Below are 24049 nucleotides of genomic sequence, written 5' to 3' on the forward strand. Positions count from 1 at the left end.
GACCTCGACCGACTGGACAGATGGGCAGAGTCCAGTGGGATGTTGTTTAACAAGTCCAAGTGCTGAGTGCTGCACTTTGGCCACGGCAACCCCATGCAGAGCTACAGGCTGGGGTCAGAGTGGCTGAGAGCTGCCAAACAGAGAGGGACCTGGGGGTGCTGATTGACAGCCGCCTAAACATGAGCCAGCAGTGTGCCCAGGTGGCCAGGAGGGCCAATGGCATCCTGGCCTGCATTAGGAATAGTGTGGCCAGCAGGAGCAGGGAAGTCATTGTGCCCCTGTACTCTGCACTGGTTAGGCTGCACCTTGAGTACTGTGTCCAGTTCTGTGCCCCTCAGTTTAAGAAGGACATCGAAACACTTGAACATTTCCAGAGAAGGGCAACAAGGCTGGTGAGAGGCCTTGAGCACAAGCCTTATGAGGAGAGGCTGAGGGAGCTGGGATTGTTTAGCCTGGAGAAGAGGAGGCTCAGGGGTGACCTCATTGCCCTCTACAACTACCTGAAAGGTGGTTGTAGCCAGGAAGGGGTTGGTCTCTTCTCCCAGGCAACCAGCACCAGAACAAGGGGACACAGTCTCAGGCTGTGCCAGGGGAGTTTTAGACTCGAGGTGAGGAGGAAGTTCTTCACCAAGAGAGTTGTTCATCATTGGAATGGGCTGCCCAGGGAGGTGGTGGAGTCACCATCCCTGGAGGTGTTCAAGAGGAGATTGGACGTGGCACTTGGTGCCATGGTCTAGTCATGAGGTCTGTGTTGATAGGTTGGACTCGATGATCCTCAAGGTCTCTTCCAACCTTAGTTATACTGTGATACTGTGATATTAGAGGCCTACCTGTCATCTGTTGGAGGGTGGCGGTCCCACAAAGCATCTTGTCCTGCCACTGGGCAGCCAGGTCTGGAACAGTCCTGCAGCTATCCCCACACAACCACGCTGCAAATGAAGTGTAGTCCACAACAAGGTGCGTGTAAGGGGAATCACCTCCTTCTAGGTGTGCAAAGCTTCCTGAACTCCATCGTTTTTCACAGATTTCACATGAGGGGCTACTTATGTGCTTACATTAGCACCCTGTGTCAGGCACTTGAAGCACTGACACCTTTAAAACATCAAAAGGGCACTGGCACTTAACTTCTTGCACTCATGTCATGTAATGAGTAATTGGAGCAGCAATAGAGTACTAGGGAGAAGCAGCTGAAGCTCCTGGATGGGCTAGCAGTGGGAACAATTCAGAGTGCTTTTTTCTAAGGGTTTGAAGACCCTTCTGGGGATCTACAGGAAATTACACAGATGAGCTCCCCTCAGCTTAGTGATATGAATACAGACCCATCTCTTGACATAAGCTCAGCTTCTGCCCTGTGGGTTTCTTCAAAGGGTACAAGTAGATAGTGATGGGTTCAGAGTCAGGTAAGGGCAATAGAAGGTGTTAAACTGCTGATCTGGGTCCACCTGGATGCTTCTGGAATTTCTGATCCCTGATGGTTCCACAATTTAAAAAGGTTAGGCTTAAGAGCTTTATGGTCCTTAGCAAGACAGAGGGATGGGTGTTGCATTTGGTGCTATGATCTTCTGGGATTTTCTTGGTCTCTGTTTTTGTTGTAGGCATTGAAGGTAGTGTTTTTCCTGATTCTACTCTGATGGATTGTGGCCAAGAAAACATGCAGCTCACCTTACCTCTAGGCTGGGAAGGGAATGCTTCCTTTGTGCTGACTATTTGGGATAAGTGAGGGTGGTGTCAAGAGGCTTTCTTATTGCTGTTAATCTTTGCACAATGCAGAGGTATGCCTGGAAGGAGGAAAAAGGGGTAGGGTTTGATGTAGAGTGTTCTCTAACAGCTTCAGTGCATCATGTGTAACCAAGGGGCTGTTTATATGACCTAGCAGTCAAGCATTCTGGTGAAGTGCTATGCCTAGATTCTTTAAGGTCTTGGCTGCTGTATTCTGTCATGCACCCTTGCTGCCCCAGATCCCAGTAATGACTAGAACCTTGTTTCCCACGAATGATAAGATTGGAGTGGACCTCATCTTCAGCGTGGGATGTTGAAGCCCCTGTTGCTGTCTCCTCTTTCCCTAGATACTAAGGATACATAACTCTGCAGAGTGGGGTCTCGGTATCTGGGACTCTAGATGGCTCCAGAAAAGTATTGGTCTCCTATGCTGGCTGTTATGTCTTTGAATAGGTGAGTGACCTTAGTGGTTCTACTGGGACTGTGGCTAATACTGTCCTGGCTTCTGTGATTGGTGTGGCTCTCCTTGAGGATGGCAATTACATACGCTGGTTGCACTTGAAGGAACAGATGCTGTTGGTCACAAGGTTCTTCATGAAGAGAAGCTGCCTAGGTGCCCTATGGACCTTCCTGGTAAGACTGACAGCTCTTTAAGAAACCTGCTTTTATCTTGTGGTGATGAGTGCCCTTACTTTTCAATAACTGTTCATAGTCAGTATGGGAGTTGGGAAGGGGGACTTAATGCTGTGCAGAAGACTCCCTGTAGAAGGGTTTGAATACAGGAGCCACCAGCTTGCTGGGAACTTGTGCCTCCTTTGCAGGGTCGGCAAGTGAATGTTCCTTGTGTCTCCCAGACATATTCTGACTGCATGAGCCCCTGCAAGTTCAGGGACTGAGACAGAGACTGGGCACAATGATTTTCCTGACTACCGGAGCTGATGCAAAACACTTAATTTTGACAAATCCCATGCAGTCCAGTGCCTTGTATGTGGTTTCATGAGGAGTCTATGTTCCAGGGAAATGCAGGTCCCTTCTCTAGCAGGCTTCCATGACACTTCCAGACTATGTGTTTGACCCTTATCTGAGTCTTAAATCCCCTTGATTTGCATGCAGAATCACCAAGACACCATCCACCAGTGTCTTTTGTGTCTTTGTCTCCCTGCTGTTGTACTTCAGCTAAACTCCTGCTGTTTGTTGCAGCCCTGGATGCTTCAAGCAGCAGCGTCTGTTCTGCTGTTTTCAGCCAAGACAGACTGCCATGTGCCTCCTTGCCTATCGCCCAGGAAGACTGAAGTGCAAGGCTGCTGCTATGACCCTCAGGACAGGGTGAAGCCTTGTTACTTTGGTAACACAGGCAAACATGAGCTCCTGGAGGAGCTACAACTGGGATTCTTTACTTCCCTGACAGAGCAGGATTGGTGCGTACCTGGTGGCTTAGGGCTGCATTTTTGACTGTCAAGAATACTCTGTTGAAGGGTACAGCCCTTTCATATGTATTACAACAGGCTTGGGGTTATGGCCAGAATCAGTGCTCCTCCTAGACCTGGTTGCACTCGCTTGTGAGTTACAAGGAATAAAACTTCCAGGGCTTGCTGGCCCTGTCTTTGCTGTGTTTCCCTTCTATCCCTTTTCTCCCTGAGCTCAAGACTGATTAGTTCTTTTCCTCCAGTAACAGCTCATTGCACAGCAGATGGCCAGTTTTCCATTGCTATCTCTCAGGATGTGACTCTGCCACCCATTATCCTGGACTCTGTGCAACTGGTCAGTGGGTGTAGTACTGGCTGTGTCCCTGTCATGATAAGTGATGCCTTTGTTGTGTCCCAGTTCCCACTCTGCATGTGGCACCACTTTTCAGCTAAGAGCTGCAGATGTCACTAGGCTGGAATAGCAGGAAATTGCAAACTGGAACAACCTGACATAGCTCTGGCTACTTAATGGGCACCCTACAGACTTCCAGAAGCCAAATGCTATTCTCAAGTATGGCACTAATCCAGCTTGACTTTATGGTAGTGACTGTGCCTGGTCTATCATTCCAGGTGACTGAAAACCAGGCCATATATGAGAATGAGTTGGTGACATTCAGGGGTGTGAAGACTGGGAGCCTTGCCTCTGTCACTACGGAGAGCACTTTCAGGTAATAATAACCTGGTGCTGGTATTGCTGGGTGCCACTGTGTTCAGTGTCACTAGAAAAATTCCTGCTTGTCACAAGCTCTGACTTCACAACAGGGCACTTGAGTAGGCTAAGGGTTGGTATGTTTCTAGTTAGCAGGAATAAAGCAGGTGCTGAGCAGTGACACTCTGCAGGCTCAAGTCTGAATTCTGAAGAGAATTTGAAGTATTTGTTAAAAGGAAGTGTTGGAGGAAAGGTTGGGGATATGATTAATTTAAACCAGATACTATCCTGTCATTTTGGAGAGAAGAGATATTGGAGCGACCTTTCTTACTTGCCTGATTCAGAGTTTTCATGTCCCACCAGGTTCCATGTCTGCTGTAGTTACTCTGTCATTGAGAGCTTCATTCCCTTGAGTATTCAGGTCTTCACATTGCCACCACTCTCTGCTGTGTCCCAGCCAGGTCCACTGTCCTTGGAGCTGCATATTGCCTCAGGTATGATAGGTTTGGAGGACTTGCTTAAGCCGCTTGGTGCACGGCTCTGGTATCTGCTGAATAATGATAGAATATTGATGGGTGAACCTGTTTCTTCCCTACCATGGTGGGAACTTACTGACATGGCTATAAAGGATGCTCTCAGGTAATTTCTTTCTGTTTGTTCCTACTCTGGAATGGTTCTTCTGTCCCAGATGGAAGGTATAGTTCCGACTATACTAACAGTGACTATCCTATCCTGAAGACTCTGAGAGACCCTGTTTATGTGGAAATCAAGATCCTTCAGAGAGCAGATCCTGATTTTGGTCCTGCACCACTGCTGGGCCACACCAAGTATCAATCCCCAGCAACAGGTGCAGTGGCCTGTTTTGACAGATGGGTAAGCAACTTGTAAATAGCTTTGAGCTGGAGTAATGACTTGCACTTTTTTCACTGCTCACCATTCCTCCTCAGGTGTCTTTATGCAGGGGACAACTATCTGACACAGCTGGTGCCTCTGAGCCTTGCCTCAGGACTGCTGTTCCCATCTCATTACCAATGTTTCACCCTCTACACATTCACCTTTGTGGATGCCACTTCCCAAAAGATACTCTCTGGGCTGGTAAGACTATGTCATGGTTGTCCTGGTTTCCCATTGAGGATAAGTAATATGTGTGAGCAGTAGGAACCTCTTCATAGTTGAAACCCATGGCCTTCTGGAGGGGGATGGGTGTTGGGGCAAAGACTAGGAAAATCTCCTCCTGAAACAGGAGAATAGAAGTTGATGCAAGAAGCTTTATTCTCTGAAACAGATATGGTAGAGGTAAGATGCACCACCGGAGGGGTGTGACAGAAAATGAGTCTACTGAAAGGGGAGATGTGCTTAAGCAAGGGCTAGCTAGCTTGCTTTCTAAGCTGTTCTGTTGAACCAGTTGGGAGTGTGTGCTCTAATTATGCTAAACAATATTCTCTAAACTAAATTTCTTGGCCAAAATTACTTAGAAATAGCTTTTAGTAGCTGGGAATAATTTGGGCTCTGAATGTCGTGAGCTTCTAAGCAGTTAAATCACATGAGTTTCACCATGCATTGTATTGTTTGGTCTGTGCTCCTGGGATGAATATTCAAAACTGGTTCTAACTGTACATAAGAAAAGGTCACAGTGTGGTGGTTTCCCAGGTGACAGAGAGAAGTTCTGTAATGTTAGATCTGACTAAGTTTGAATAATAAAGGTATCAAAGGTGGCTTGCAGTAGGCAGCAGAGGGCTCCATGATTACAGCCTGCACTTGAAGCAAGCCAAAGTAATCTTTCTGCCTTCTTCCTCCTGTGACCACATGCACTGGATCTGTCCAGAATGGAGATAACCTTCCTCATAGCAGCCCATATGCTACTGTGATTTTGGATTTGTGGCTGAAACAGTGTTGAGAACACACCAATGTTGTAGCTATTCTCTGAATAGCGGTTGCATAGCACCAAGTTACTTTCTCCTCCTCTGTTTCTTAGTCCCAAATGAGAAGGCATGGGGTAGGCTAAAAGCTGGGGAGCAGTGCAGCTGGGACAGCTGACCCAAATTGACCAAAGGGATACTCCATGCCCTATGATGTCATGCTCAGCAGTAAATGCTGGTGGACTTTGTCTTCCAGTGTAGCTAGGCCTGGCTTGGCACCAGTCCACTTGTGCAACTGGGGTAGGTGATTTGCTTTGGCATCATTTGTGCTTTGGTTTCACTCTTCTCTCTCCTCTCCTTCTCTTATCAAACTGTCTTTATCTCTCCAGCCATGGATTTTCTTGCTTTTACTCTTCCTATTCTCTTGCCAGTCTGCTAGGACAGGGTGAAGGGAATCACTAAGTGGCTTTGTTGATGCTCAGCCTTCCTAATGATGCTGTGCGTGAACCTACATACCTTGCTCTGGAAACAAAAAAGGGCAGGTGAGGGTTTTCTTGTTTGCTTTTGTTTATTTTGTTTTTCTGAAGGATGAGAATAGGGAAATTTCATTCCAACCAAAAGAAGAAAAAAAAAAAAAAAAAAAAAAAGGGGTCAAAGGTCTAGGTGGTTTGAACTTCAGGAAAAAAATTCAAACGATTTAAAGATCATGTGAGAGCAGACAGCTAGGAGTCTTCTGAGATCTTGGATTAAAGCTAATTTTATGCCATTGTTCCATTAACAGTACCATGGATGTGCTTTCTTGATGAGAAGTAAAACTTGCTGTTCTGAACATTAGGAGCAGTTTAATCTGGTGTGATCAGTCACAGCAGTTGAACAGGATCATTCTTAGCTTCCTGAGGTCCTGGACAAAACAGTCCAGCAAACCTCACCTGATGGTGAAGGAGAAGGTCTTCACCACCCTTTCTCCTGCCCAGGCTAGGGGAGCTCTGGTGCTTGCACTCAAACTGAGATCCTGTTATAACTGATGGAGTAGTCCTTGGGCAAGTACTCTTGAGGGGAAACCAAAATGTGTGGAGGTTTTGTTGTTTTGTTGTGTTCTGTTCTATTTAACTAGCTTCTGCCAGTTCTGTGTGACTGGAAGGTGTTAACAGGTGGCAGGAACTGCTTTTTAATTCCTTTCTTACTCCCACAAGACATTTGAGGAATCATCTTACAACCTTTTTATTTTCCCAGCAGAACTTCTTTTACCTGCTGCTTCCAGGATAAGCAGTACTCTTAGTCTTGCCTGCTTTTAAAATCAGAAGAAAAGATAAGACTTCTCTAGGTGGTATGGTGGGAGGGTGAAGATCACAGGCTGGAGAAGTCATCAGCTGGAGATCGGTCAAACAGCCTCCTCCTTTAGGGAGTGTCTCTTTCAACTAAATGACCTTGGTACAGGTGGAGCTTTCTCGGGGAAAACAGAATGTAAACTCTTAATGTACCTTATGAAAAGTCTTTAGCAGCTGTCTGTAATGTTAATTAACAGGGCAATTAGAGGAGTAATATAGACTACACCTTTTCAGTACACTGGGCAGGGTGTTCTGGCACTGCCCTTAACTATGTGTGCTAGCCAAGATCTAAACACCTTCCTGCTCTGCTGGAGTCCTCCCGTGCGAGACAGACGAATACTTGCTTAAAGAGATTAGATGCTTGTGTGGAGAGGCTGAAAGGGCTAGGAGAGAAGCCGCCCAGCTGCTCCCTGCTGTCCTCCACAAACTCTCCCAAAGTGGTAGGGAACTCTGAGCCTGTAGTCTCTGGAGATCAGGGAATTTCCCCTGCAGGGACTATGCCTTCCTGTGCAGAGATGAATCTTGGTGTAATGGACCTGCATGGGTGCATGAAGTGGCAGGTGGAGGTGGGTGAACAGGGGAGTGAACTTATCCACCCGGTAGGAATTTTTGTAAGCTTAAGGCTTGCTATTTGGTTTGTAGCAGCAGGGGAAGGGCACAAGCAGCAGTGGGACGCGAGTTGCTTTTGTGAGCACCAGCACAAGGTGGCAGCTGGGGCACATGGAGGTTTCCTCTGATGAATTGTGCCCATTTTCCTAGCCTCTTCTCCTCTACTGATTAGTGCCTTTCATTGCTGCTTTTTCCTACAGATTTCTGTCTTGCAAAAATGTGCTCTTTTACCTTCAGGTGGATTTCTGGCTTTTCTTCTTCTTTTCCCCCCCTTATCATTTTATTCTTTTAACTCTCACTTTCTTGCTTGTGTCCTTTCTTGTACTCTTTTGCTCTTCCTTCCCCCGCCTCCCCCCATCTCTGTCCTCTTTAGCTGGGACTCACTGATTTGACTTCGCTTTCTTTCTTTAGCTTCACTCTGTACTGTTTGGTTATATGGCTGAACTGAAAGTATGTTTTGTTGCTGTAGAGTCCTGCACGTGAAGGAAAGCTGCCCTGTCCAGGAGATTTCCTTGGGCTGTGAATTATGGAGAAGATGAGGAAAAGCAGCCTTGAGGCTAGCCAGCACCTGTCAGGTGAGGCTGTTGTGCAGTGTTGCTAATTAATCCAGATTTTCAGAAAGAAGCCCTGGTGCTGAGCACACCTTGTCCTCTTCACCCTTTCCTCTGCTGCTCTGCCTGCCCACTCTGTAGCTTTGGAGGCAAAGCCCATCAACAGCACTGCTCAAAATGAACATAAGGGTGATGAGACACTGGAACAGGTTGCCCAGGGAGGTGGTGGAAGTTCCATCCCTGGATGTTTTTAACACCAGGCTGGGTGTGGCTCTGGGCAGCCTGATTTAGTGGAACATGTCCCTGCCCACGGCAGGGGAGTTGGAGGTAGATGATCCTTGAGGTCCCTTCCAACCCTGACAAATCTATGAACATCCACACTTGGTCTTACTTGAACTTTCCAAAGGCTCTCTTTGCCCTTTGGATCTTTGAGAACAGCACCAGCCACAGAATTAACCAGAATTCCACTTTTGCCAGAGCTGATGAAGTTCTTTAAAAGCTTGGAGGTAACAATTCATTTCTTGACCAGCTATGCTTGCCTGAAACCTTAAATGAGTGGCAGTTCCTATACTATAACCCAGGTCTTCATTAATAAATATCTGAAAACAATTATCTGTAATAGTGATGCTTTTATTAAATTTCTTATGCTTGTATTACAATGCATCCTGAAATGGAGAACTATACAGTATGTTACATGTTATAAATATATTTATTTTGGCAAGTACATGGATATATTTCATATAATGCTGTAATATGCATGCTAGTTCATTTTAGTTAAAAAACAAAACAAACAATACCAGTAAAAAAATACAAACCAGAAAAAATACAATGCAGAAGAGATGTGGTGGTGGGGAATATGAGTTCATGACGCTGTGTCTTTAAAGCACTTCAGTTTGCACTGATTCACATTCCCTAGCCTCTGTAAGCTGGAGGGATAATGGAGGGTGTAAATTAATGCAAGATTTCGGTCCCCTGTATTTATGGAGAGATACAGACTATTCACAGAATAATCAAGTGTTAAATCTTTCTAGCTTTGGATAAAGCTAGCAAGATATACAGTGAATAACCAAGTCCCACAGCAGCAGCTATATCTGAAACATTAAACATAGCACCTACTTTAGGGTGCTAACTCTGAGTCAGCACAGACCTTTGTCAGACAGGGGTTTGTTTCTTGGGGTTCAGGTGGGGTTTTCTTTTATTTTCATTTTTTTTTTCTTTTCCTTTTTTTTTTTTCTGAGATGCAACAGCAACAACCTTTCTAAAGAGGACTTGGAAAACCAGACTTTGGCTGTTGCCTTCACTCACCCCTGCAAAATACAGCTGCCCTGCCAGAGTGTGGCTCAGGTGCTTTGACTCTCAGAGGAGATCCTGTTCTGGTTTTGATGACTCCAAGGGCTCCAGCTGAGCAAGGAGAAAGCCCAAGTTTGCTGAAGTTGGGATATTCCTGCCAGCTTCTCAAATCTTGATTCTCAGGCAAGTTTGGATGGGGGAGGGATTTTTCAACAGCAATTGCTTGATTTGCAATTATATCATAATTTAGAGATTAGACTAATCTTTTAACACAAGGCAAAGTGGATTTATTTAAATCTTCACTCTTGTATTAATTATTTTGCCTAGTACCACCAAGAGCTGGTGTGTAGAGACCATTGTGACCATGGGACCTTCAGCAGCATGCACTGACTGTCCCTTGAGTCTGGAATCAGTGGACATGTGATAAGGCAGCCACTAAATATGGCCATAATGTTAGAGCTGTTAGTGTGGCCCAAAGGAAGAGCAGCTTAAAAAGGTTGTATTTGAATAACTCTTCCTTGCAGCTCTGCTCTCCTTGGCTTTTCCCAGCAGAGCGATCACAGGCTGAGCCATACAGCAGCATCTTTACCCCACTTACAGCCTCAGGCTTACACCTACACAGCTAGAGGACTTTTAAGTTACAAGTAGGAATTCAGGCCTGGTTCCCCACCCAAAAGATCCATAGTCCAAGAGCTGGGCCACCTGGCAAAGCTGAGGTGTTGCCTTGGATGAACCCTCCAGCCTCTGGAAAGGCTGGTTCCTGCAGTGCTTCTCACTCCAGTCTCTGCAATGACCATGTATGATGCCAGCTTCTGTGTAGGGTGGCACTAGAGTCAAGAAGTCTCTACAGGAGGACCAGGCACACAAGATCCTGTGGTGGATTCAAGAATGGCCTTGTAGGAAGTTGTATCTTTAAAAACTTGGTTTTCCTGTTGGATTCCAGTAAAATGGTGTAGTTGGCCAGATGCAGTTCTGAAGGAAGAAGCTGTGCTGGGGATGAGCAAAGTCTGCAGCTCAGCTCACCCATCCTACCTCCCTTAAGAGGCTGTCCTTCTAACAGGCACTTCTGCATTGGGCAAAGAGCCCCTGGCACTCTCCTAGATGCTGCTATGTCCTATAAAGCTTAAGCTGATTTGAGCTGAAGAAGGACCCCTGAAAGCAATGATACTTTAAAAGCTTCAAGGTTTCAGGTAATTCTGTTTCTAACCCAGAGAAGAAAGAATTTTCAAATCTTACTTAAAAGTCTTTGTTGGTTATGTTGCCAAGATGCTAACAGCAATTTCATCTCTGGCTTGGATTTTGTAAGTATACTTCAGATTCAGCAGCTAAGCTGTACATAGCTGAGCGTATCTCTGCCCACAGACCCTTTTCAACCTCCCCCTTCCCTCTTTCCCTTCCAACACTCAAATAAAAGTTGCTTTTTTGTCAGCTGCAGGATGCAGGCTACACAAAGTAATCCCCAGTAACCCCGGGGTTCTTGAGCTGGAGTCTGTTCATGTTTCCACTTCGCCTTTCTGAAAGAGAAACATGCAGTGAATGCGAGACATTATAAAGGGTTTCTCTGAACTTAACTAACCATGGTTTGAGTTGGGAAGATGGAAGACAGTGCTGAGCCTGGTTCTATTTTAGTCTCAGTTGTGGGTAGACTGTCTCTTTCCCCAGTTGTGGGTAGACTGTCTCTTTCCCCAGATACTTGCTTAGTTTATTATTTGGGAGTCTCTTGACTGTGTTTGCTGCTGAACATGTTGTAAAAAGGCTGCATGATGTAGCCTATATGACTAGAGACACCTTTAAAGTGTGGTTTCCTTGCTTTTTGTTAAATAAAATTGGCGACTATTAAAATTCAGGTATATGGGCCAGTCCTCAGCTGGCATAAATCCATATAATTTGAACTTCAAAAATCTGACCTGTGCTGAGAAGAGGCAGACACCCATCTCTACCCACAAAGAAACACATGCTGCTTCACTTATTTTACCTTGTTCCATTTGACTTGGGTTATCAGAAAGGCCAGATGTTTTCATTCTTTGTATTTTGCCCCAGAACAATCATGGAGTTCCTCTCAGTTCTCCTCAGGTCTGAAGACACAATATCTGGCCTTAACAAATGGAAAAAACTCAATTAAAGTTGACAGCCCTCAGAATGCCTGGCTGTGTTTTTAGCATTAGTATGTTGTGTGTATGTACCCAGCACCCAAACTGCCCCAAAGCAGCTTCTTCTTCAGTCTGAAATTACAAAGCAGATGCTGGCCAAATATTTATGGCAGCATCAAACAAACAAATAAAAAAACAAACCAGGCAAATTAATAATAAAAAAAAGCCACTACCAAAAACCACCAACAAACAAACACTCAACCCACCACCCCTGCCCAGACAAAAGCCCCACAAAATACAGCATGGCCTCACACTGTAATGGATGAATATAAACATCATCTTGTTTGGAACAACCAGCATTTTCTGCCTAGCTGGAAGGGAGAGGGAGAGAGTGGTGGGTGAATGTCACAGGGAAGTTAAAAATTCTGGCCTGAAGTAGTAGGTAGGATGTGAGGCACTCTGAAGAACCACACTAAGGTAACTGCTGTGGACCATCTCCAGCTTCATTTTTTGTTCATTAATTGAAATAAGTGTAATACATCCTGCTTGTTTGTAGTAGCTTAGCTCAGGTCTCTAAGACTTATGAAAACCAAATCTTTTGGAACACTTTTTAAAACAGCAGGTATTTTTAAAAGCTGTGTTTTGGTGTTGGTGGGGTGGGTTTTTTGCTTCTTTGGGGTTTTTTGTTTGTTTGTTCATGATTTTGCTTTTTTCATGCAATATTTCAATAGCTATTCACTTCAAATCTTTGCTTTGAGAAATTTTTCAGTTCAATGTCCTGACTGATGTGGTGCAAACTCCACTTTGCCAGCTACTAATCTGTTTTTAACCTAAATGTTGCACGACTTTTTGTTCAGTTCTGAATTATTTTACAAACTGTGCTTCAATATTACCCTTTAATTCTTTGGCTGCTTCTCAGCTGTGAGCATAAACATCTCCCTTGTGAAGAGCAATATTCAGACCTGGGGCTGAGGCTCTAGGCCCTTTTCAGCCTTTGCTGTACAATACTGAAGATGGATTTTTCTAATGTTAGAACTGCCCTGTCCTCCTTAACTTACTTCACCCTTACCACAAAGTAGTCATCGTGCAGCAGCCAGCTTTTGGTGGCTGTCAAACTGAAACTAGCATCCTTACCATGAAACATACACCATAATTTGAGGTTAGCTCATTCCCACGCAGCTGCATTAAAGCTGCAGCTCCTTTATGGGTGGGTGTGCCTGCAAAGGAATGCAAGTCTGAGATTGCCCAAAGCTTCCCAGATTAGATCCTGCCCTGGAAAGGTGTTTGGGATAGCATCAGAAAGCTCCTGAGCACAATTGCTTTCATTGAGATGGCTGCCTCTGTATCTCTGCCAGGGCTGGAACAACTGCTGGGCCAGTCTGCTTCCTGGCAGCAGTCATGGCAAGCAGCAGGAGACTAGGTCTCTGTCTGTTGGTCCTCAAAGTAGCTAGGGAAAGTAAGGAAAAAGTACGTGAAGGTGCTAATGCGCTCCTTCTTGACCCTGGATTTTTGGGAATCATTTGTAACCCCATTCTAGCCTGAGACAACTTCACACATTTAATAATGTTGGAGTGGCAATGTACAGACAATAAACTGATCCAGGTAGGCTCTTGCAGAATTTGCAGCCCAGCTTTCACAGGCCAGGCCAGTTCCTCCTTACTGTTCTAGGCAGTATCAGACTGTAACTGTAACAAGGGTAAGCATTTGACCCGGTGATGCTCCACTATCGTCTAAGAACAGTTTTCTGTCACTAAAACTAGCCACAGTGGAAAAGCAAAAAGTTCCTGTCTTGGGGGTCATTTGAGCTGAAAGTAAGTTCCTTGCTCTTTGTGGAGTGATCATTCTGCAGTGATTCAGGGAAAAATTCTGCTTTTCCTGCCATAGGTCAGATCCAGGTTCAAGTGCTGTTTAAGCTCATCATACTATAATCAAGTCATTCATTGGTGTTGCACAAAACAGACATTGCTTTACGGGAGGAAACGTATTAGCAGGAAAAAGAAAATTAAATGAAAACCTGAACCTTTGTAGAACAATATATGACAAACTACCAAGTCTTGTGGCAGACCTTGGCAGGCCCTCCTCTCTCCCACTGGAAGAACGGAGTTCTCTCTCCATTATGAGGATTCTTTTGTGGATGTTAAAAAAAAACAAAAACAAAAAACACAACAAAACCAAACCCAAACAAAAGAAAAAACACTACCACCAACAACAAATAAAAAACCAAACAAGCCAACAGAGAAGAAAAACAAGACAACCACCCTGGAACAGATCATTCATCATATGCAGAGTGGGAGCATGAGAGGGGATTTGCTTTGACCTAGTTACAAAAACAAAGAGACTTTTTCTAATTGCCCAAATGACTCAAGTGGGACTGGGTGTCAAAAGCAACAAATCTCGGCTTCCTTCTAAGCACCAAGTTCCAACTTGTTGCCAGTTCGAGACCTTGGGAGATATCTTTGAGCCCAGGAAAGCCTGGATAAAGAAAAGTCAGCCAATTCCATAATGCTTGTATGTACAAACAGGACCAGAAGCCCAGACAAACACATTTCATAAATTATGATAAAGAGAGTGGCTTTAAATGGTAAGAGTATCAGGGATTCAACTTTGCTTTGCCAAAAGCTGCAGACAAGCAAGACTTTCTTGCTTTACAGCTCTGCCCAGCAGCATTTGTGGGGCTGTCATTGATTCACTATGCCTAAAGGAGTCAACTACATACCCAAAATGCCATAAGAGCAAGGTGCTGTTTCAGGCACCAGTGAAAAGTCCAGTGTCAGTGAATTGCTGTTACAGGCTGTGGGGTAAAAAGAATAAGGACAGATACATGCAGGGCTGGGGAATAAGAGCTAGAAAGCAGAAGAGGAAATAGAGGGAGATAAGGGGTATGAGTAGAGGTATGGGTTTTATGCAGATGTACAAGAGAAGAATGTTAATGAAAAAGAAGACCATCAACTACAGAAAGAAGCCTGTAAAAATCAGAATACAAGATTTCTGGGGCTGCCCAGTTAAAGCCAAGTAAATTATCCATTTGGTATCTTGTCATACATGACTTCCATGACAGTAGTAGTTGCCCAGTGTATGAGTGAAAATAGCAAAGCTATTTTTGTTAGGAGCTGCTGTGATGGGCCTTCATTACAATTACATCGACTTAACCAATTGGAGGACCTAGCCTGCAGTTCTCAGGTGGTGAGCACTGGTAGTGTCCTCAGTGCTGCAGAGAAAGGGCCAAGTGGAAGGTTACAGACAGGACTGTGCTGAAGCCCAAATAAAGTCTTGGTTCTATTCAGGTTTAGATGGAAGGTTCACAAGAGTTTGTATTTTTTCCCCAGCTGGTTCACCATCTATTGTAGATGGAACTGTTTGATCTTTCTGCTTTGTGTTTCTTTCAGTTTCCTAAACAATAGGAGGAAGCTCGCCTGTTAGGTGTGCTTGGGCCCCAACCAAGATTTTTCCAGCTGGAAAAACCATTCCATGATCTACAGGCTTTTTTTTGTGTTTTTTTCAGCTGTAATTACAAGACTCCCAGTTCCCTCATGCATTTTGTAAGGTAGGTAGAGGCTGTCTAAGGGGAACAATGGAGCATTCCTGAGTGCTTAAATAACTGCTGTTTCCCCACCTTCTAAAACCTGAGGAAGGCTTAAGCACATTAGAGCTGTTCCTCTCAAGGTTACTGAGACCTCAGCTGAAAAAACAGAGAGAAGTGCTCAGTTCCACGTAGTATTCCTGCTTTGGTGAGTAAGATACCTAGGCTCTTCCTGTTACCTGATTATATACACAAATGCCCCAAATTCACCAGAGCAGCTGGGAGGACTTGGCAAGTGCAGAGGGAATATGTGTGCAAGGGTTATCTGGCAGCACTTGTCATCACCTTAGAGGGATATGCATCACACAGCATAGCTCAGAGGCCAGAATGTATACAAATGCCCAGGAAATGAGTGTGGATCTCTTGATGGAAATGAGATCTCATGCTTGACCCAAATGCTCATCTACAGCAACATGCAAGTCCCATCCATGAGCACATGCTCAGCAGACTTCATCTCCTCTTCCTCTGACAGGAAACCTTCCAGCTCATCCTAACTGCCCCACCCCACCACACATAGGGTGCAGTATGGGTTCCACTGGATGAAAGGTATGAAGGTGGATAGAGGAGAGTTGCAATGCTTAGGAGAGAGCAGAACAACAATTAGGCTATAGAATGGCTCTGACCAGTTGTCAACATCTTCTTACCCTGTTGGGGATATGCACCTTATTTTAGGGAACCTAATGTTTCCATTGCTCTCACACAGGTAACATCATCCTGTTGGAATCTTAGAGCACCTGGGTGCAAAGGAAGCAAATTGCTCTGCTGGCCAGGACTACCATATGCAATGGAGAAAAAGGGCAGACTTTCTCCAGCCAGCAACAACCTGAGGTAAATCTCCCACCACCTCCTCCCAGCACTAAGTGAAAATCTCCCTGAGCTGTGCCTTACCTGTACAACTGTGGGCAGGACCTCTTCAGAGCAGCAGAGGACAGCCCCAGCTTGTTTTGGTTTCTCAGCCGTGTCCTCCTCATAAGATCTCTCATTCTGCCCCAAGCATGGCTCTCACTCTAGGAAGCAAAACCAAACCACAGCTTGAAGGACCAGAGGCTAGTTGGTGACAGACCTCATCTGGCCAACGTATTATACTTCGGGGTACTCCAGGGTGGCATGAAGAGAGGAGCTGCTTTATTTCAGACAGGTAAGAGTCTGGTCACATAAAATAATTTTTAACACCCGGCAATGCACCGGGTGGCCAGCCTGTACCTCTACAGGACAATCACTAATACCATCCTCTTTGTATTTTGTTCGGTAACTTTTCTGTGTCTAGGACCCTGCCGTTTTTTCTGAAGAGGTTTCAGAGCATGAAGGCACTTCACTGGTGAGTGCTGAGTAGCTGCCTAAAGGCACGTTTTACCTCATTGTTATACTGTACTAAAGGAAAAATCGGTTTGGTTTCCTACCTACTTACATGCACCCAGGGGCGGCTTTACAACAAAAAACAACCCAGAAAACCAGCTCAACACCCTTCTCCTTTCTATTGGGCCAGGTGCATTGGTAACAGCTCTTTTCAAGGTGGTGACTTTTGAGGACCATGAATTAGAAGAGATCAAGCCTTTGTTTTCCTGTCACGTCTGCAAGCTACAGCTATTGGGCACTTACATTTGAAATGCTAATAGAGATTATCAGGAGGTCAGGGAGTCTCATGAGGCCCTCCCTAATGTTTGTTCTCTCCTGGCTGAGCTCATCTGGACTCATGAACTGAAACGGAGCCATGCATCAAAAACCTTCATGTTCTTTTTCTACATTGTTTTCAGTTCCCCAAAGTAATGTCTGGATAACTTTGGGAACAGAACACACACCAAAAAAACAAAACAAAAATATCCCAAACAAACAAAAAACCCCACCAAACCCACACACACACACACACAAACCCACCACAAAATAACCCCAAAACAAAAAAATACACACACACAAAAAACCGCCAAAACAACCAAACAAAAACACATACAAAAACCCCCTCACCTAAAAATCCCAAACCCAGATTTGCTCCAGGACTAACGTAATGGGGAGAAACTATTTCCATTTCAGTGAAGTTCTCAAACCCCTGTCACATTTGGGACATCATTCTGTCCTGTTGCTTGCAAGGCTCGTTCCTACTAAAGCATCAGGACGACCATTAGTTCGTGAGTTGTGGCCACCCTGGGAGCACAACTTGGCAGCTGCCCAGCTGTGTGCCCAGCATATTGCAGTAATTCTTCTTGGGACTGCTAAATTTTCAGCTCAGAACTTCAGATGAGGTCGTGAGCTCATCTGAAAATTGCAACACAGGTTTCCTTGCTGTTGAGTTAATTGCTCGTAAGTGAGACTGTTTACTCACTAAACTATCACACCTTTGTGTTTGCTACTGGGATTAACGTATGGCGTGGAAGGGGTTTTGGAGGCTTCAGCAATTAGTCCCTCATTGTGCTGGTATCGTCCCAGAAAAGCAAGCACTGCTAATATCCCAGATAGGCTGTTCCTGAAGGCTAGCTTGCTATTGTCTGCAGTGAGGGTGGGAGAACAACAGACTGCATGGAGTAAGTCATAATGCATGTGCATCTGTTACTTTGACAGTAAACTTTGGGGGTCGGGGAACGTCTTTTGTTGGCGTACAATACTGCGCACTAGAGGGGCTTGGTCAGTGACAATGGCAGATACAAGTAAAATATATATTGTGAAAAGCAAGTACATCCCGAGATACTCTTGCTGGTGCCCAGACCATTAAAAAAAAGAAAGAGGGGGAGGGGGGGAGGGGAGGCCGCAAATGAATTGATTAATTATGAGACAGTGAGATTGTCTTAGAGTGCTGGGGACAGACTGGGCTCTGCTCTCAGCTCTGCCCTGAAGTACACCCTTAGCTTTGGTCAAGTCCTTTATCTCTTTACAAGTCCCTCACATGTGTGATAATCCTTTCTTTCATCCTCTTACAGCTCTTTTGTTTTCAGACTCCCAGTTCATGAGTATAGCACCTAGCACTCCAATGACTAATGTGGCAGGATTCCCATATAGCAACTCCCCTGTTCTATGCACAGGGTACAAAATGCAACACTAAGTGACAACACGTGTGGTGTAACAAGACAGAACTGTGATTCAGCTGAAAGAGTATGGGTCTTGATTCTGCAGTCCTGTGAAGTCATCAGGACTTGCCATGTGCTTAAATTAATGCTCATACTCTGGAACTTTGTGGCATGCATGCCAGAACGTGGAGCACCTTTCCAAACTGAGTGGGTTTCTGAAGTTCAGCAAAACGTTTACAATCAATTTGCAACTTTGGGGTGGGAATTTCAGGAGACAGTCTTTCCCATGAGAGACCTACTCCTTCCTTTTTCCTGCTGGGCTGAGAATACTCTGATTAGAGCCTCTGCCATGGCATTTCGGCACTCCTGATCCTCACCAGGGACTGAAAGTGCTAAGGCAGTCACAAACAATGGAAAGAAAGGGAGAGGAAAAGCATTCATTCCCTTGGATTTGTCTTCCCCTAAACACATTTTGGACTGGAGCTAATTACAGTGATATGCTGCCAACCTGGTAATAAGTGTTGCTAGCTAAGGATTGACCCACGAAATTTTTTATCTGTAGTGATTAATGCGTGCTTGGTTTAATCTCACTAGAAGCAGTAGTGAAGATACTGATGACCAAGTTCACATGTCAAATAATCTCGATGTAGTAAGGGCTAAAACCCATGGTGCTGTGTGCAGTGCTCTGTGACTTTTTTGGCACATTGTCTTAATGTAAGGATGGGAGCAGAGAAGCACAGAACACCCTAGCCCTCACTGGCCCAGCCCTGTTTAGTAGCTGACAAGGTTGGCTTGTTCTCAGGGCACCCCACTCTGCTCCGCCTAAGCAGAACTTCTTCCTGCTTCTCCCACAGATCCCACTCAGAGCCTGGCTCCAATCCTATCACTCACCTTTCTTAATGCAGGGTCCTTTGATGGAAAAGCTTGTCCCTCAGCCATACTACCAGCTTCTCTGAACTCATTCTCCTTGTTCCTATTGTTTGTCAATTTCCTGAGCCCCACCATTGACTGGCTGTTTCCTGAATCTGGGCATCTCTCTCCTCCTGCAATGAAACATAAGAATTTGCTCACACTTCTCAGCAGTGTCCTGGTAGGATGGCATTTGGGCAGTGCTGCCAGAAGGCTATGATTGGAGATGAGATGAGAACCCTAAGGTCTTATTTTCATTCCAAGTTTGCTCTGAAACTCCCAGGAAAGAGATTTCTGAGCCTCAGCATTAGAGATCCCAAAGGCCATTTACATAACTGACTCAATTCTGCTAGGAGGTGTGTTGATTTTTCTGTGTTTCACCAAACATTAGAGGCAGGCTGAAGTCCAACTTTTGAAATAAACTATTGGCTTCACTCAGTGGGCTGGTTCATATCTAACCTTGGACCCAGACTTTCCAGTTGGCTTTATCATCAGTGGGCTGAGCCCAGTCTTTCTTAGTCTTCTGGAAAAGTTGGTCTCTGGATTCAAGCTTATTTCCACTTGGTCTATAGAATAAGTCATTCTCCAGGAATGTATTCTGTGCCTGCTTGAGAGGGTAGGAGACTAGCAACAGGCATAAGGTTTTCCACTGTAGATCAAATTCTGCCTTGACTGGTGGGGTTTTAAAACCACGCGGAGGGGCTCCACTAATGGACCTATTTGGATGTGCTGTGTTTTCAAAAGAGACACATTTTATCATGTATTTGTCCTTCTCTTTGTAGTCACAGCTGCACAGCAAAAAGTCCTGCTTCACATGTGATGCAGCAAATGTTAAAATACTAGGTGTAGACAGAGCATTTTAAAACTCGTATTTCCACCTAAAATTTGGTTCCACTAACACCTTGCTCTGTTCCCTTTTGCCTTTCCTAGGGAAAAGGAAGTTGCTTATTTCACCAAGTGGCAGCAAGCAGGAGGACAAGCTGGAGGTATTGGAACTCACCACTGCAGCTGCTCAGCCTCTCAGTGTTCACTCCTATTTCTGGGATGATGGAAAGATCAGAAGGGTTTCCAGTCTGAACCAGGAGGCTGTGAGGTCTGCTTCTTCCAGCAAAAAATGTCTTCACGTCTTGATACGAGTTGAGGAAGAAGCTGGCAGCTCCACAGGAGCAATGCTGCAGAAAGTACTCCTGCACCAGACAGAAAAAAAAAAAAGGTATGCAGACTCTCAGGCTGCAATAGCCTAAGGTAACCAGGCAGTGTGATGGGACAGACTAACTGCAATCGTTCTAGCCCAGGGGTGCCCAGCCTTGTCTTGACACCTATCAGAACACAGACAAATTATTTAATTTTCTAAAAGGCTGAGCTCTCTGGAGTTGGTAATACAGATTTTTTTTCATGAGTTCCCTGGTGTTTGAACTGCCTGATAGTCAGCACCTCTGGGGTTTATTTCCCAGAAGGAATTGAATATAAATTTCTAAACACAGAGCTGCTCGGCTAAGGCATTTGTGCAAATAAACATATCCATTGTAACAGTGACTCACATTTTAATATAATTCTATTTATTCTGGAATGTGCACAATGATATCTTGTATTTTTGCTGAGGGGATGCCATAGTTTGCTTGCATGTTACCAGTGTGTGATACTTCAGCTGGTGTACTTCTGTTGTAGCTGGTGTGGTGGGAAGCAGGGATTTTCTACCTTGCACAACCATGTTGCACAAGAATTTAGTATGGCAGGATGCAAAGAGAGCTTTATTCAGCTTAAGTGGAAAGGGGGAAAACAGACTGTTTGTTGATGTTGGAAGCAGGACAGGCCAACACCAGTGTAGCACCTCTGGAGGTCACCAAACAATTGACAATTTTAATGTAACATCTCATATGTTGCCGCCGCAGCATGGCGGTTTGCATTACCTGTACCCTTGGGAGGCACTTTGAAAATCTGATGAAAGATGCTGCTTTTGGCTCACAACGTTAAAGATTTCCTTGTAAAGCAAAGGTTGTGGAGTAACCATGTTCCCTTTGTGTCCCACAATCAAAATGTCTTCAGTCTCTGTGATGATGTCTGTACAGCTCTCAAGAACAGCATTTGGTGTACTGGCTTATCTACAGTCTTCATGACCAGTTCTTACTACCACACTAATCCATCTCTGCTCTGGGGGTTGTGTCTTCACCATCTGCGTCCAAGGCATGGAAACCTTTAGATGCGAATAGTTTGCATGCAGAGTGAATGTGGTTTGGAGAGTAGTCTTAGGATGCCCTCCAAAATGCAATGTGCACAACCACCTCCATGTCTTAGGGTAAGTGGGGGTAATAGTGTTCCTCTTCTACACAAAGAGCCTGTGACTTTGAAAAGGAAAATGACAGAAAGCTGCTCAGATATAGCAGATGCAGGCACCATGAAGATATCCAGGAGAGAGCATCCATTTTTGTAGAGCACAGTGCAAGTGCTGAATGTTACATCTGGGGGTCCAGTTTCCCACTGAATAGTATGGGACAAATGCATCTGAGAAAGCACTGCTGATAGATCTTGGAAAACACCCAAAAGATCAAAGTTTCAACTATTTAAATGAAAGCTCGGTGCTTCTCATTTCACTGGAAGCTGGGGAGGAGAGGGCACATACACCAGATGAGGATCTGACCCTGGATTTGCAGCTTGGAAGAGTTACTTGGAGCAGTGACTCACAGTTGTAAAGCTTCAGGAAATGTGTTAACAATTCCCAGGCTCTATGTAGGAGGCTGCATTCCTCTGAGGGTGAGAGATGGGTACATGGAAATGACGGGCTGCTCTGCTCTGCAACCTGACTCACAACTTGGCTTTGGCTCTGAAGAGTCAGTTCACTTACTGCAGATCCAGCCTCAGCAGGTGGGAAAGCAGCACCAGGGGAGGAATGTCATTGTTGGGAGAATAGAAGACTCACCACAGCATGGCTGGGAAGAAATAGCTGAGTGTGATGAACCCCTTTGGTTCCTTTGGGGCATGATAAAATAAAAAGAAAGGGAGAGTGGGAGAGGAGGAAAAAAGCTGGAAACATGGTGTGAGGGTGAAAGAAAAAGAACTGAGAAGCAGAGATAGGGTACAGCTGAACAAAATATGCAGGGGAGAAGACCTGGTGTTTAGGAGGACACTGAAATAATGTGTAAATTTCAGTCAAATTGCCCAGCTAACTCTGGCTGATTAAAAAAAGGAAAAAAGACAAATGGGAACAGTGAGATTTTTCATTTTAGAGATTCTTCATTTGGCAGCTCAGAAGCCCAGAAGGGAAAGAGAGCATGGAGCTGGGTAGTGGTACCACTGATGCTTTTTCCTGCTGTATGTTTTGTGGGAAATTCTAAGATCTTAACAGTTTCATTCAAAACATGATTTCTAAGGAGGTCCATTGAAATGTTTTGTTTTGATAGCACTGGTGCTGGGAGATGTGTTCTTGGAAACTTTTTAGCTGTAGAGAATTAAAAGCTACTGACTTCAAGTTTCTCATCACATGAGGTGAGTGGGGTGTTTTTTAACTCAACAGAAGCAAGCACATCTGGGAAACAAAATTGAACATGAACAGAAACTTGAGTCCACCCTAAGGAAAGCTGAGCCCACTGTGGAACCTAAGGGCTTCCTGAAGACCAGAGCACCCAACCCAGGTGAGTGCAGGGTCAACTAAATTAGCATTTCCCCTCATACAGACTTGAACCTCTCCCATCTAGGCCTTTATAGAAGACACTATGGTATCTGCTTACCTCTTTTATCTGACTCATCTTCTGCTCTTTCTGCAAGCTGCACACTTGCTTTTGGAGACGCAGATTGTGCTCCTGCAGCTGCCCAATCTTCTCTATCAGTTGACAAATGTGTTCAAGGTATCCCAGACCAGATCCCAGGGCTTTGCTATTACCTTGGTTCACCTGCAATGACAACACATCTTGGACCATGGAGTAACAGCAGAGCAATCATTATTAGCAGCTGTGGGCCCAACACCTTTACAGTCATGTAGGCCATGATAAAAGGACTCAGGCTTCCTCTTGCAAGGGGCTTTGGTTATAGTCATACCTGAGCTACAGCATTGCTTGCTCACAGCTATTTTCTTATTACTCAGCAAAGTACACTATCCAAATGACTCTCTTATCACAGACTGATACACAGGAAAACCTCATGACAACCTGTTTCTATGTCTATCTCCCAGACTAATAGTCATCATTTAGTGGCCACAGGACCCTTACAAATAAATATAATTTGGTATGGTATAGATGGTTAGAGTTAGTATGAGTCCTATAACTCACGGCCCTCAGTACAGGTTACACTTATGGAAGCTGAGCTTGGCTCTTACCTAAATGCACGTATCTGAAGGTAGCAGTTATTCACTACTTTGTGACCATCCTGGAGGTACAAACTGTGTGCCTTTGACAATCTGCACCCAGTGCAGACAGCTGAATTCATACCCTCCTCACTGGTGGGTCAGTGAAAGGGATATGCGCCTGAACCAAGCTGCCAAAATGAAAGAACATACTTGCATTGGTTTTCAGGAGATCCCAGATTATGTCCCTGATGATACTTTCTCAGTTATTAAGAGATGCATGAGGGAAGTCTGCAGGACCAAGCTTGTTGTCTGACTACAGCAAATTATTCTATACCACTGATCTCTCCTTACCCAGGATCTGTGAAGTCTCACTGCTGCTCAGCCAAGGGTAGTGCCAGACAATCATCCTGTGGCAGAGGAGAGGCAGTGGTGCTTCCCAGCTTCCCTGCTCTCCACCTTGATGTTTCTGGCCTCAGAACTTCATAGTGCATAGCAAGTGTCCTCTCCTGTGGTGTGAGCAGACTCTGTCAAACGTGCTACTAACAAATATGCAGAGGGGCTGACTTCTACCTTGGAGCTGCTTGCTGATGTGCATGTGATAGCAGTAAGTAAAATAAGCCTCAATCTTTACAAAAGTAGTGCACTAAGTTTATCTTACTTCAAAAAATAAGTTCCCTCTACAAAAGCAGGAAGCTTACTCTGTCTCCTTTCCCACAACAATCTA

The 24049-nt window shown here is 44.9% G+C and overlaps 2 protein-coding genes and 1 long non-coding RNA gene across 6 annotated transcripts in view; 2 read left to right on the forward strand and 1 right to left on the reverse strand.

Moving 5' to 3' along the window:
* The first annotated feature begins 1384 nt into the window (after positions 1-1384).
* Positions 1385-8113, forward strand: LOC137441652 (zona pellucida sperm-binding protein 4-like). Its single transcript, XM_068139270.1, is given in 13 exon segments — positions 1385-1400; positions 2075-2172; positions 2251-2263; positions 2266-2352; positions 2920-2998; positions 3000-3073; positions 3389-3560; positions 3740-3853; positions 4198-4328; positions 4523-4628; positions 4630-4707; positions 4782-4929; positions 8042-8113. Coding segments are annotated over 13 exon segments (1188 nt in total).
* Positions 8114-9338: 1225 nt separating this feature from the next.
* LOC137441859 (uncharacterized) overlaps positions 9339-24049 on the reverse strand; it is a 33355-nt gene continuing 18644 nt past the window's right edge. For all 4 annotated transcript variants that reach the window (XM_068139760.1, XM_068139759.1, XM_068139761.1 and 1 more), the window contains exons 3-8: positions 22772-22933; positions 20047-20233; positions 19029-19180; positions 16030-16148; positions 11447-11566; positions 9339-10985 (exon numbers count right to left, since the gene is read on the reverse strand). In XM_068139760.1, the coding sequence (XP_067995861.1) occupies positions 11470-11566; positions 16030-16148; positions 19029-19180; positions 20047-20233; positions 22772-22933 (717 nt within the window). In that variant the 3' untranslated portion in view covers positions 9339-10985; positions 11447-11469. The remainder of the gene's footprint in view (positions 10986-11446; positions 11567-16029; positions 16149-19028; positions 19181-20046; positions 20234-22771; positions 22934-24049) is intronic.
* On the forward strand, positions 16140-23910 carry LOC137441860 (uncharacterized). Its single transcript, XR_010987500.1, has 5 exons — positions 16140-16279; positions 16409-16459; positions 19977-20259; positions 22558-22675; positions 23681-23910. It is a non-coding gene; the product is annotated as an uncharacterized lncRNA (long non-coding RNA).

This window comes from Melanerpes formicivorus, unplaced genomic scaffold (assembly GCF_026170545.1).
Source record: "Melanerpes formicivorus ecotype bairdi unplaced genomic scaffold, bMelFor1.0.p_v2 SCAF_6, whole genome shotgun sequence".
NCBI classification, from domain to species: domain Eukaryota; kingdom Metazoa; phylum Chordata; class Aves; order Piciformes; family Picidae; genus Melanerpes; species Melanerpes formicivorus.